We start from the raw sequence: 14,138 nt of genomic DNA, 5'->3' as shown, positions 1-14,138 counted from the left end.
CAACAAGCTCCCATACACAGTCTCACTGTTACTCAACAATCTCCCATACACAGTCTCACTGTTACTCAACAAGCTCCTGTACACAGTCTCACTGTTACTCAACAAGCTCCCATACACAGTCACACTGTTACTCAACAAGCTCCCGTACACAGTCTCACTGTTACTCAACAAGCTCCCATACACAGTCACACTGTTACTCAACAAGCTCCCGTACACAGTCTCACTGTTACTCAACAAGCTCCCGTACACAGTCTCACTGTTACTCAACAAGCTCCCATACACAGTCACACTGTTACTCAACAAGCTCCCGTACACAGTCTCACTGTTACTCAACAAGCTCCCGTACACAGTCTCACTGTCAACAACTCAACAAGTCTCACTGTTACTCAACAAGCTCCGTACACAGTCACACTGTTACTCAACAAGCTCCACTGTTACACAGTCTCACTGTTACTCAACAAGCTCTCCTGTACACAGTCTCATTGTTACTCAGTCTCACTGTTACTCAACAAGCTCCCGTACACAGTCTCACTGTTACTCAACAAGCTCCCGTACACGGTCTCACTGTTACTCAACAGTGTAGCAGTGTCTCTCTGAAGCCCCCAGGCTAGAGTTGATGGAAAATACACTAACAAGCAGGCAGGGAGTACATCACATCACTACAGAGACTGCAGAGGGACACATCTAACAATCTATCGGAGCATGTTGTCCACTCTGCTGGTCCTGGACTCCTGGCTCCTGATGCACTCTGGGAGTTGATGTTTATTTAACATGTTCCAGGTGCCAAAGTCGGGGGACGGCCAGCCCAGTGCAGAGATGCCTCAGGAGGTGCTGGGTTCCATGAAGCAGATCTCCTATAAGACGGAGATCATAGGAGGGGTACCCATCATCACTGCCACACAGGTAAGGAAGGATCACCAGTCTGGCCCAGCACTTAACGAACCCTAACCTTGCCCACTCATATGAACATGCGTAGAGTTGCAAAAACAATTAAGTAACTAATGAAGTTCTCAGGTTTTTCAGAAGTCCTGGTTAGAATATTCCTGGAATCAAGAAGGAATAAGCAGGATATCCAGGATTCCTTCACCTGGGATTTCTAGAGAAAGTGGGACATTTCTGGGATTTTGGGAGAGTTACCGAAAACATCTGGACATATCTGACATATTTATGTCATTTGAAGGCCACCTACTCTGTTGTGGCTTGGAGCACTTCAGTCAAGTGTGGTTTCAGACAGTTACTGGCAAGGACATTCCGAGACTTGTCCCGAAGCCACTCCTGCATTGTCTCGGCTGTGTGCTTAGGTTCGTTGTCCTGTTGGAAGGTGAACCTTCACCCCAGTCTGAGGTCCTGAACGCTCTGTAGCACGTTTTCATCAAGGATCACTTTGTGCTTTGCTCCGTTCATCTTTCCCTCTGGGTCTCCCAGTCCCTTCCGCTGAAAAACATTCCCACAGCATGATGCTGCCACCACTTCATCTTAGGGACGGTATTGGCCAGGTGATGAGCGGTGCCTGGTTTCATCCAGATGTGATGCTTGCCATTCAGGCCAAAGAGTTCAATCTTGGTTTTATCAGACCAGAGAATCTTCTTTCTCATGGTCTTGAGAGTCCTTTCGGGGCCTTTTGGCAAACTCCTAGCAAGCTGTCATGTGCCTTTTGCAGAGGATTGGCTTCAGTCGGGCCACTTAAACAAAAAGGCCTGATTGGTGGAGTGTTCCAGAGATGGCTTTCCTTCTGGAAGGTTCTCCCATCTCCATCAGAGTGACCATTGGGTTCTTGGTCACCTCTCTGATCAAGGCCTTTCCCTGCCGATTTCTCAGTTTGGCCGGGCAGCCAGCTCTAGGAAGAGTCTTGGTGGTTACAAACTTCTTCTATTTAAGAATGATGGAGGCCCCTGTGTTCTTGGGGACCTCCAATGCTGCAGAAATGTTTTGGTACCCTTCCCCAGATCTGTGCCTCGACACAATCCTGTCTCTACGGACAATTCCTTCGACCTCCTTGCATGGTTTTTGCGCTGACATGCACTGTCAACTGCGGGACCTCATACAGACAGGTGTGTGCCTTTTCTAAATCATGTCCAATCAATTGAATTTACCACAGATGGACTCAGTCAAGTTGAAGAAACATTTTCAAGGATGATCAATGGAAACAGGATGCACCTGAGCTCAATTTCAAGTCTCACAGCAAAGGGTCTGAATACTTACTGTATTTAAATAATGTATTTTTATTTTTATTTGAATGAATTTGCCAACATTTCTAAAAACCTGTTTGTCATTATGGAGTATTGTGTGTAGATAGTTTTTTTTTTTTTTTCAATCCATTTTCGAATAAGGCTGTAATGTAAGAAAAAGTGAAGAGGTCTGAATACTTTCCGAATAAACTGTAAATAGACGGTCTGTCTGAAGGTGTCCATGGATCAGGCCATATTTTAGCTAGACAGACATTGAATATAGTGTTCCACTGACTGAGGAGCTCAGTCACTGTATGTTTGCTGCTGTGTATGAGCTATGAGCAGTACAAATCATATCCTGTCTTGTGCTGGTATCTGGTGTATAGCCAGCCAATAGTAGATGAAAGTGAACATTCACATCCAGATGCACAAGCTATGGCCTCTGATGTCACTTCCTGTGTGGGTGGTGGTGGTGCAGTGGGCCTCAACTTCTGCTTGACACATGCAACAGGCAGTGAATTCTCTATCATATCTCTAGTCACTGTAGACAATGTGGTGGGGGGCTTTTCCCACACTCATCTGATTCTGCATGTCTGTCTGTGCGTTGGCGTGCCAGATTGGTTTTGTAGTTGTGTGTGTTTTATTTATTAAACTTTTATTTAGTAATGGGAAATGCAATGAGACCAGGGTCTCATTTTCAAAGGTGCCCTGAGCACAGCAATACAAGAGTATGAAAATCAAACTAAGATTAAAAATATAGATTGTGTTTGTACTTCGTACACTTATAAACTCAGCAAAAAAAAGAAACGTCCCTTTTTTCAGGACCCTGTCTTTCAAAGATAATTAGTAAAAATCCAAATAACTTCACAGATCTTCATTGTAAAGGGTTTTAACACTGTTTCCCATGCTTGTTCAATGAACCATAAACAATTAATGAACATGCATCTGTGGAACGGTCGTTAAGACACTAACAGCTTACAGGCGGTAGGCAATTAAGGTCACAGTTATGAAAACTTAGGGCACTAAAGAGGCCTTTCTACGCACTCTGAAAAACACCAAAAGAAAGATCCCCAGGATCCCTGCTCATCTGCGTGAATGTGCCTTAAGCATGCTGCAAGGAGGCATGAGGACTGCAGATGTGGCCAGGGCAATAAATTGCAATGTCCTTATATGAGACTCCTAAGACAGCGCTACAGGACAGACAGCTGATCGTCCTCGCAGTGGCAGACCATGTGTAACAACACCTGCACAGGATCAGTACTTCCGAACATCACACCTGCGGGACAGGTACAGGATGGCAACAACTGCCCGAGTTACATCAGGAACGCACAATCCCTCCATCAGTGCTCAGACTGTCCGCAATAGGCTGAGAGAGACAGGACTGAGAGCTTGTAGGCCTGTTGTAAGGCAGGTCCTCACCAGACATCACCTGCACCTATGGGCACAAACCCACCGTCGCTGGACCAGACAGGACTGGCAAAAAGTACTCTTCACTGACAAGTTGCGTTTTGTCTCACCAGGGGTGATGGACGGATTCGCGTTTATCGTCGAAGGAATGAGCGTTACGCCGAGGCCTGTACTCTGGAGAGGGATCGATTTGGAGGTGGAGGGTCCGTCATGGTCTGGGGTGGTGTGTCACAGCATCATCGGACTGAACTTGTTGTCATTGCAGGCAATCTCAACGCTGTGTGTTACAGGGAAGACATCCTCCCCCCTCATGTGGTACCCTTCTCATCCTGACATGACCCTCCAGCATGACAATGCCACCAGCCATACTCCTGTATGTGATTTCCTGCAAGACAGGAATGTCAGTGTTCTGCCATGGCCAGCGAAGAGCCCGGATCTCAATCTCATTAAGCACATCTGGGACCTGTTGGATCGGAGGGTGAGGGCTAGAACCATTCCTCCAAGAAATGTCCGGGAACTTGCAGGTGCCTTGGTGGAAGAGCGGAGTAACATCTCACAGCAAGAACTGGCAAAACTGGTGCAGTCCATGAGGAGGAGATGCACTGCAGTACTTAATTCAGCTGGTGGCCACACCAGATACTGACTGTTACTTTTGATTTTGATCCCCCCTTTGTTCGGGGACACATTATTCCATTTCTGTTAGTCATGTCTGTGGAACGTGTTCAGTTTATGTTTCATTTGTTGAATTTTATGCTCATACAACAATTTACACATGTTAAGTTTACTGAGAATAAACGCAGTTGACAGTAAGAGGCCGTTTCTTTTTTTGCTGAGTTTATGTGTATGTGTCCTCCCTCCTTCTCCATGGTGCAGGAGCAGGGCGACGGGGGGCAGAACGGAGCAGACAGGGGGGGCCCGCGGAAGGCCCACAGTCAGCTGCCCTACTTCCTGGGGCGGGGGGTGCAGGACCAGGCGCTCATCAAGGCTGGATACTGTGTCAAGCAAGGAGCCCTGGTAGGTAGACAGTAGAGGAGGATGCTCTCTGGTGGGAGGGGAGAGAGTGCTGTAGCAGCCTACACTCAAAACCATAGATGTATTCAGGAATGCAGTGGAAAACGTTTTGCACAGACAATGAACATGAGTGTTTCTTATTGGACAATTCCAGGTAGTCGCTCCCTGTTTTTGTTCGTTTTTACCTTGGATGGTACCTAATGAATACACCACAGGCTCGGAGAGATTCTCTGTCAGCTACAAGCATTTAACACTACCAGTGCTGTGTGTTTGTTGTTGTGTTAGGATGATGATGAGTTAGAAAGCAGTGGGATTCTGACCAGATATTTTGGACACAGCCAGGGTGCTGAGGGTGAATTATATCCCTCATTGTTGTTTTACCCTTAACCTACCTTACCTTCTCTTATCCCCTATAAATAGACCATATTAACCACAGTGATCCAGCCATTCTAAAGCAAACCGTGGTCCTATACAATATCAGAATAGCAATCATTTAGCCATGCTCTTAGCAAGTCGAAGGATTTAGAGGTGCTGGAAATGTTGATATCCACTTTGTATATGACTTTCGAATGTTTGTAACTTTCTCTTGCGCAGATGAAGAACTGGAAGAGGAGATACTTCTTACTGGAGGAGAACGCGGTCAGCTACTTTAAGTCAGACCTGGTGAGTGGGAATGTCTCTTCTCTCCACCGCTGCGGCTGTGAGCGAGGTGACACACACTCCACATAAAGTGTCCTTGAGCCGCCCACCCGCCTGCCCCATCACACACACATGCAATACAAAGGCGCTGTGTGACCCCGTTGGCCAGCAGTTCGTCTTTGTGTTGCACCTGTGTTTCACAGACCCCTAGAGCCCCGGACAGACAGGGACACACACACACCAATCAGATAAGAGTTGACTCCAGGCCTGTGCATTGTTCACGGCTCCCAAAGCTCTTGGCACAGCCACTAATAAATAGGACTTCCAAATCGAGAAGCCTGGTTTTGACTTCTCCTCTATGAGGGAGAGGTTAGATTCCTTGCGTTCACATTCTGAACTGTGGCTAAATGACTGCTAGATTGTTGATAGATCTGTTTTGTCCCGCTCACATTCTGCACCTCCTCTCTCTCATGATCTGAGAGGTAGAGAACGAGTTCAGACAAGAGGGACACGTTGTCTGCCTCTTCCCCCTCCCTTAGGAGTGGTTGGTGTGCTGCTGCAGTGGAATTAGCTTGACTCCCATTGGCCCTAACACTGGGCCTGAGTGTGTGCTTTCTCTGTTCAGACCTCTTCGTCTCTCCATCCTCTCCTACTGAAATGCCATTAGTGCCTCTATCCCAGGGCCAAAGACATGGTGAGATAGTCTCCTATAGAGATGATAATGCAACATCAACATATCCAAGTGTTACTGGTCTGAAATGGCTTGCTAGTTTAGCGGTGGTGCGCGCTAATAGCGTTTCAATTGTTGACGTCGCTCGCTCGGAGACCTTGAAGTAGTTGTTCCCCTTGCTCTGCAATGGGCCGCGGCTTTTTGCAGAACGAAGGGCAACGATGCTTCGCGGGAGGCAGTTGTTGATGTGTGCAGAGGGTCCCTGGTTTGAGCCCAGGTTGGGGCATGGAGAGGGATGGAAGCAAAACTGTTACACAAAGCAGACACACAACATATCCAGACAAACACACACACTGTAATCTCATTGTGTGTGTGTGTGGGGTTATAGGGGGACTGGGGTATTGCCTTTGGGGATTGTTGTCTCAGCATGTCGTGGAATGCGTCGTGAATTCCATTCCTGGTGCTCCACTTGTGGACAGCGTAGCATGTCCCAGCGTGTGTATGTGTGTGTGTGTGTGTGTGGATGGATGGTTGGCAGCAGGTGGGCAGGCATCCTATTATGTTCCTAATAATCTAGCATAATGTCAGAGAGCCTATTGTCAATGATCATATTCTTAGTCCTAGAACCTTTTAGCAGATGGGGAAAATGAGGCAAGTCCTCAGTTTAGTCCTATGGTGGATGAATTTCTGTCCCCTAGCTTCATTCTAGGCCTGTGATAGCTGTTGTCCACGGTGTTACGTGCTGATGCTGAGCCTCCCGTAAAAAGCAAGCGTGACGAAACGTCCTGGATCAGAGCTAGGCCTGTGAGGGCAGATCATGAGGACTCCCCTTCTACCCTCTCAGCCTGTCCTCTCTGTTCAGGGCACGTCAGGGACTAGCTCCTGCGCTGTCATGTTACACTTTGGATTGTTTATGTCATGTTGCTTGTGTTGAATTAATGATGTATTGTGATGGTGTAACGTGTTCTGTGGCTATTTCCTCTTTCTCCCTTTCTCTTTCTTTCTTTCTTTTCTCTCTCTTTTCTCTCTCAGGAGAGAGAGCCACTGCGTGTGATCCCACTGAAAGAGGTTCACAAAGTTCAGGAGTGCAAACAGAGGTCAGTGTCTTTTTACTCTTTAGTCACTGAGCTGGACAGATTGGCTATCGACACTGGCGGGACAAGTGCCAAGGTGATAGGGGCTGGGAGGGAGATGTGGGCCATGTGGGATGCAGACCTGGCTGCCAACTGTAGCGTCCTCACAGATGAGAAGTGTAAATGAGAAGTGTAAATGTTGGATATGGACTCACAGAATTGGCTTACTGTCGTCCTTCGACGGCGACGCGCTCTCTTACGTTCACACCCAGTGATTTACGCTACTGGGACGTTTGAATGTTATTGAAAGAGGTTTTCATGTCTTTCTATCTAGTGACTTAATGCAGAGGGACAATCTATTTGAAGTGGTCACTAGCTCAAGGACCTTTTACATACAGGTGAGAACATTTCTGTCTCCAGTTAATGTCTGAATATATGGACTGAATTCAATTGAAGAGATATAGTTACTGTCCATTGCCATTGGCACACAGTAACCTATTGTCTGTCTGTCTGTCTGTCTGTCTGTCTGTCTGTCTGTCTGTCTGTCTGTCTTCGTGACCCCTCTTCCTTCCTCTGTAGTCGGACAGTCCAGAGGAGATGCACAGCTGGATAAAGGCCATCTCTGGAGCCATTGTGGCCCAGCGGGGGCCTGGACGCTCAGCTGCCTCTGTACGTATTCAGTCTGGGGCTGGGCCTGAGCCACTGGTCCTCCATACTGGCTCTGTCTGGCACCCACAGGGTGTCACAACTTTCAACACTTTAGTTCCAGCCTTGTATTACATGACACACCTGGTTCACTAACCAAGGGCTTGATGGTTAGTTGGATCAGGTGTGTTTGTGCTGGGCTAGAATAAAAGCCTGCATGACATGTGGGTGCCCAGGAAGAGTATTTGGAGATCTCTGCTCCTCAGGGGAGAAACTTGACTGTTTTTGCAGGGAACCATATTTGATCTAAATCCGCTGTTCCGGTTTGGCTAGAATGTCTCTAGTTAGTCTGTTTCTGGCTGTTGAAGAATAAACGTTAAGATCCGGTTTGGGATGTAAACCATTCACCCACCCACCACCCCAGCTTAGAAACCTAGACACTCCAATCACAGTTGGGGGAGGGGTTACAGGTTTTTCATTGACATACTGCAGGTGTAGCTTTCACTACAGTACACAAGACAGTATTCTATCTCTACCCGACCTAGTGACGCTGCTAGATACCCCACCTCGAACCGTAACCGATGGTCGCACCCGGCACAGAATAGAAACCCCCACCTCCAAATCCAGCCACTCTCCTGTTCTCTCTCTCTCTCTCCACCTTGCCTCTCTCCCTTTCTTGGCCGGAGTGTCCTCCCCCCATTCTCTCTTTCTCTCTCCAAACTCCTAACTAAGCGGTGCACTACTGTGTTGTTGCAGATGCGTCAGGCCCGTCGGCTGTCGAACCCTTGTATACAGAGGTATACATTCCGCAATGGTGAATGCAGCACGTATGTGATTCCCCTGTGTCGGCCAAGCAGCTTCATTTCTGTTTTGCCAAGTAGTAGTCCTAGGTTGCGTCTGAAATGGCACACTATTCCTTAAATAGTGCGCTACTTTTGACCAGGGTGGAGCTCTGGTCAAAAGATGTGCACTATGTAGGGAATAGGGTGCCATTTCAGACACAGTCCAGTGTAGTGGAATGAAGCTTTGACTGCTTACTCCCCTCTGAAACACCCAAGCAAGCCCAGTTACTAGATAGTAGATAGACTTCCATCTCACGCTTGAGTGCTGATCATTAGCCCCTCCCCCTTCTCCATCCTAACTGTTCTGGACAGACATCCTCTAATCTGCCGTTGATTGACCAGACTAACTCGCCTGGTCCACATGACCTCACTCCTCCTCCTTCCAGAGATCAGTAATCGACTGGTCTGTTCTTGACTAGGCTTCTTGGAAAACTCCCTCTGGCATCATTGGTTACCTTTTTCCTCAACTGATTTGAATGCATTTCTAACACATTTTGTGACTTCCAGGTCAGTTTTAGTATTTTTTTTACCGAGTTCCCGTTCCTTTATACAGACAATGGGAAGGGAAAAAAAGAAGAAAAGAGCCATCTATCTGGCCTCTTTCTATTATAGATAGACAACACTTACGTCACTGGGTTCCAATGTAGGGTGGGGCGCTGTAGTGCAGTAGTCTGTAGTACAGTAACCTGTAGCTGGTATCTAGGCCTAAGGCTGGTGTTGCATGTTCCCCGACCTATACTAGAAACACACACACACACAGCAATCCTCAAGGTTGATCATTACAGTATATCTTCATTCATTCTTTCATTCATTCTTTGTCTTCAACATCTTACACTTACCAACTTTGAGACTTTTTAACACTTCCACATGTCTTTTAGAGTCTCTCGTTACCGTTTTGGTTTGGGAAAGTGTGTCGAGTAGTTTGAAGCCTTTCATGCTCTCTAATGACCCAGTAATGCTGTGATTCTTGTCAACATGTCGTCGTGCACCCCCACCCCTTCAACACACACTTACGTTCTCCGAGCTCTGCCCATTTATTCTGATTTCACATCCCTCTGCCCTTCTTGTCTCGAATCTCACCCTGTGTGTCACTTTTCCCACTTTTTCACTCCCTTGCTGGAACTCGCCATTCCTCTACGGGTTTTTAGCTCGTCGTAACTGGTCATCTTTTCGCTAACGTTTGGCCATCTGTTTTCTTTGTTTTGTCTCTGTCGTGTTTTTCAGAGAGTCAAATTTGACAGTGAGATACTAACATTCCCCAAGTGAGCTCTACTGTACATTCACTGTCTACTGTACCACCACTGTCTGTGCTGCCATCCTCCTCCTTCAACTACATCTGCTGCCTCAGTCTGCCGCTGCTTCCCTCCAGCTTCCTCCACTACTCCTCTTTGCTCCTGCACCACTATAGATACTACCACTGCTTCAACTACTGCTGCTGCTGATGCTGTCCTACCTCCCTTTGCCACCCTGTGCCACTGCCCCTGCTACAGCTCTGTGACTGACCTGACTGACTCCCCTGCATCCAGTGCTTCTGAATCTGAATGACTTTGTCCCCCTCCCTACCTCCGTTCCCTCCCCCAACACTCTGCAGGAGCACAGTGACCACACCCCCTCCGCCTTCTACTGTAGCAGCAATCAGGCGGGACCCCCCGTCCCTCGCTCGCCCATACAGGCAGAGCTCCCCTACCACCAGCCACAGGGGGGCCCGGGCCCTGACCTGGGACAGCCAGGACTTCTTGGGCCTGCTGCCCTGGCGAGGCCACCAGGGGCCACCACCACCGCACCGCTCCCGCCTCTCTCTCCAGGAGACCCCTCGCCTGTCCAAGTGAGCGCCTCGTCCTGTTACCCCACCAATGCCCACCAGGAGGAGCTGTCGCCATGGAGACGGCGCAGCAAGGTAGAGGGCGACCAACCAGAACTCTCCTCCCTCGGCTTCGAGGACTCAGACCTGCATGTCAGCCAGGTGTGAGCCTCTAACCCTGACCCCTCCTGTCAGGATTCACACTGACAGAAAGGGGACTGGACATAGTGGACAGTCATCAACAACGACAAGAGGAAAGCCAATCAAACGTGACCAATCAGCGCCAACCTGGCCCTCAGGAAGACAGGAAGTGGTCCCTGGCTGTGACCGTTGATCGTCTACTCTCCCCTGTATCCAGACCCTCTCTTAACACAGCAAATTGCGTGACGTTTCAGGGCAAGGAGACGCCGTCAGATGTTCTATTTCAGTCCCTTTCGTTGTTGATATTTCTGTTGGGTGTTGCTCTTTCTCTCTTGTTGTTGGTATTGTATGATTCCTAGACATCCTCCCCTCTCCATTGGCTCAAGAGGTTACAAGAGGTGGACTGGGTTGGCTACTCTGCTGAGAAACTCACAAATCATTTTTTGTCATTATTTCCCACTCCACTCCCAGACGTCACTTGATTTACTGTTATCAGGGTTTTTAAAAAAGGGGCTAGATGTTATTTGTGTTCATAGTTATGTAAATGAAAAAGTTGTAACTGGTGTCAATGAGACAACCCCACTCACACACAAAAACATACACGTGTGGTGTAGACTTGTGTGTACTTTTAACACGACCATTTGAGTTTCTATCCAAGCCGTTGTTGAAGCACATCATGAATCCTCATCACATCCTAAAGATAACTTTTAGCAGATGAATTTCCCTGCAGCTTTTTCTTATTTTCAGCTGCGTTTTTAGAAAGGAAGTGGGTGTTACGTGTTTATATTTTCTGTTTCTATTCATCATTTAAAATAGATACGCTTTGAGTCCTTCTGTTCATATGAGTTACACCTGTTGTGTTTTAGACTCTCTCTCTCTCTTTCTTTCTCCCTCTCTCTCTGTCAACCACACACACACACACACACACACACACACACACTGTCACACCTCTGTTTTTTTGTTGTTGTTGCCAAATGAAGTCCTGCACTGTATTGTATGTGCCTGCCAATGTTAGCATGCATTTGAATAGAGACTTCTCCCTCAGGAGGACATTAACAGGACATGTATATGTGCAACACATCTATAGGCCTCTTGGCAGGGCCTTTCAAATGGCACCTTGTGGACACTCATGTGGGCAGACAAGCTGCTCACTGCCCTTGATCTGTTTTCTGGGTGTTCCTTTGTGGTCCTCTTCTCTTTTCTACTGTGCGACTATTTGACTACTTTTCCCGTATGCTGTGACAGTTTGTGTGTCTGTGGGGAGGCCTTCTGTGCCTCTCAGCCGTACTCTTCCTGTAACTTGTTACTGTGTTGCACACCTCTACTGTAAAGCTGGTAAAGTGCCTGCGTTCTCTTTTTATAGAGAGAAGAAAGAAAGAAAAAAAGAAGATATTTTGACCCTTTTAATTGTGTACCTGATGCTCTGAATCATGTGCATTATTTATTAAGTGGAGTTTGAGAATAAATCAATGGATTCAAGCTGGAGTGACTTTGCTTCTTTTTTGTGTTGACTCAAATCCTTTAAATGTCTTTTCTTTTTTAGGTTGGACGCAGTCAAAACAGAAGATTGACACTAGTGCTGAAGGAAAGAACTACAAGCCCGTGTTTTGCTCAAATATTTTTCTATTACATACAATGTCTGCTATGTTCACTTCTTTTGTAACCCCCACCTTTTCCAGCATGTTATTGTAGATTGCATTTAGAGGTGTAACCCATTTTTTTTTTTTTTTACAGTGTTTTTAAAAGTTGACACATCAAGGCCTGGTAAGACCAGAGGAAAGGACTTGGCAATGCAGGGCTCTACTGCCATCTGTTGGCCTTGCTTTTTGGCATCTGTGGCCAACTGAGGTATTTAGCAAATGTCTCTCATTCATCTCAATTTGGTGTTCGGAACAAAGGTGAATTCCATCAGTCTGAATGATCAAGGCCACATCATACACTTTAGGCTGCGTCCAAAATGGAACCCTATTTCCTGTGTAGCGCCCCAGAGCCCATACGGATCTGGTGAAAAGTAGTGCACAAAACCTCAACTTGGAGATGGCCAGTCCCCCACACTGACCAGTTGGCAGGAGCTGTCTGTTGTGACCGAGAGGTCCCTGCTATCTCGTAGTAAACCCAGCTGGAATCCGTCGTGCTCTGGGAGCAGGCCAGGCCTGACTCACTGTCACAGTGTTGTGATGCACAGAGCCAGGTATGAGGAGACAAACCCTGCTCTAAAGCTCTTGTTTGGATGGGGAACCAATTGAGAGAACGAGCAGGGGGCTCATCATTCCAACCATGTAACCAACTAATGATGCTAGGCCCTCCTTTTCTTTCTCTTAGTCTTACTATTACACAAACATAGGTCCAATAAAAACACTCAGAAAAAACTGCTTCAACATATTGGAATGGGTCTCAGAGTTTGGATGTTACATTCGTAGTGCTTCACTAGAAGTGTTTGTTCACACATAATGGGCTCTTATTGAGAAGGATGCGCTTGCCAGATAGTGGAACTCTAAAGAACACGAGCAGGAGACCCACTGGGCACAGACGTCAATTCAACGTCTATTCCACGTAATTTCACTGAAGTGATGTGAAAACAACGTGGATTCAACCAGTGTGTGCCCAGAGGGAAACGACCACTGGGAAATCTATCTATGTTGGTGACTGCAGTGAGTGAAGTTGAACAGTTGACCTCTCCTCTGATGCCACCAATGCCAGTTAAAATAAACAGTGCTGGCGCGTTGCACTTCAGGCCATCGTTTTATGTGGATGATCATGTAAAGAGCCCCCTAGCTGTTATCTGTAGTTACATAACAGGCTTTTTTGTTTTGTTTTTGGTCATATGGTGATCTAGCGATCTAGTCATGCAGGTTGGACACCACAGTGTAATGATGCTATGAAGACAGCAGGTCTCTAGCCACTGATCCCAGGTCTGTCCTGCTGGCCCTTGGCTGCCAGGTCTAATTATACGCATCTGGTCCGTTCTGATCCCAGAACTGTTCTGCTGACCCATGGCTGTTTGGGCCAGGTGTACGCATCAGGTCTGTTCTGATCCCAGGCCTTTTCTAAATATTTAGGTCTAGTTGTACGAATCAGGTCCATCCTGTCAAACCCAGAGCCCTTGGCGGGGAGTGATGATGTCAGCAATGATGACATGGCCCCTAACAGAGGCCTTTAAGTGAGTCAAGGACAACATAAACAGCTGGGTGAACTCTGTAACCACAACAACGGGAGTAAACAGAGCAGGCATGGTCCGCCCCAATGTGTGTCAATGGCCGTGTCCAGCTCATTATTTTCCTGGGGTGCTGAGGATTTCTCCACACTGGTCCCTGGGTGCTTAATGGACATCACTCACAATGAGAGAGTGGTTGGAGCCTGACATCTGCACAGCCAGAGAGCACAGCAATCCAACCCACCCTCTCTACTTCCTCCTTCCCACCCTTCCTCCTCGATTCATCTGTGTGTGTGTGTGTGTGCGGTCACTAACACACCCACTTTAGTGTTACTTAAGAGATGCTTGACTCTAGCTGTTACAATGTGATGGAGCAAAAGTGTATCTGAATGTTAGACATGCTGCCACATTTATATACTTTTGACTGGTTCTGAGAAACCCCAGACATTACAGTACATGTGACATAATATGGCCAATACATTTCCTGCTTAACTAATCACTGCTTTGCATGCCTGGCTTCCAGTTTCTTCTTCCATATCTTCTATGATGTTGCCAGACACGGCTGTTAAGCAATATAATCAATCACA

At 47.2% G+C, this 14,138-nt stretch overlaps 1 protein-coding gene across 7 annotated transcripts in view; it reads left to right on the top strand.

The window, feature by feature from the left end:
* LOC115144022 (pleckstrin homology domain-containing family A member 1-like) overlaps positions 1 to 14,138 on the top strand; it is a 40,198-nt gene that overhangs the window by 23,843 nt on the left and 2,217 nt on the right. For 2 of the 7 annotated variants that reach the window (XM_029684621.2, XM_029684619.2), the window contains 7 exons: positions 781 to 903; positions 4,449 to 4,589; positions 5,181 to 5,249; positions 6,928 to 6,992; positions 7,303 to 7,366; positions 7,548 to 7,637; positions 10,047 to 11,876. In XM_029684621.2, the coding sequence (XP_029540481.1) occupies positions 781 to 903; positions 4,449 to 4,589; positions 5,181 to 5,249; positions 6,928 to 6,992; positions 7,303 to 7,366; positions 7,548 to 7,637; positions 10,047 to 10,424 (930 nt within the window). In that variant the 3' untranslated portion in view covers positions 10,425 to 11,876. Of the gene's footprint in view, positions 1 to 780; positions 904 to 4,448; positions 4,590 to 5,180; positions 5,250 to 6,927; positions 6,993 to 7,302; positions 7,367 to 7,547; positions 7,638 to 8,369; positions 8,441 to 10,046; positions 11,877 to 11,940; positions 12,787 to 14,138 lie in introns of those variants that run through there. The other 5 variants (XM_029684623.2, XM_029684622.2, XM_029684627.2 and 2 more) reach the window with 5 other exon arrangements.

This window comes from Oncorhynchus nerka, linkage group LG16, assembly GCF_034236695.1.
Source record: "Oncorhynchus nerka isolate Pitt River linkage group LG16, Oner_Uvic_2.0, whole genome shotgun sequence".
NCBI classification, from domain to species: Eukaryota; Metazoa; Chordata; class Actinopteri; order Salmoniformes; family Salmonidae; genus Oncorhynchus; species Oncorhynchus nerka.
Note: the sequence above shows the minus strand (reverse complement) of the source record. Positions and strands in the feature narration are given on the sequence as shown.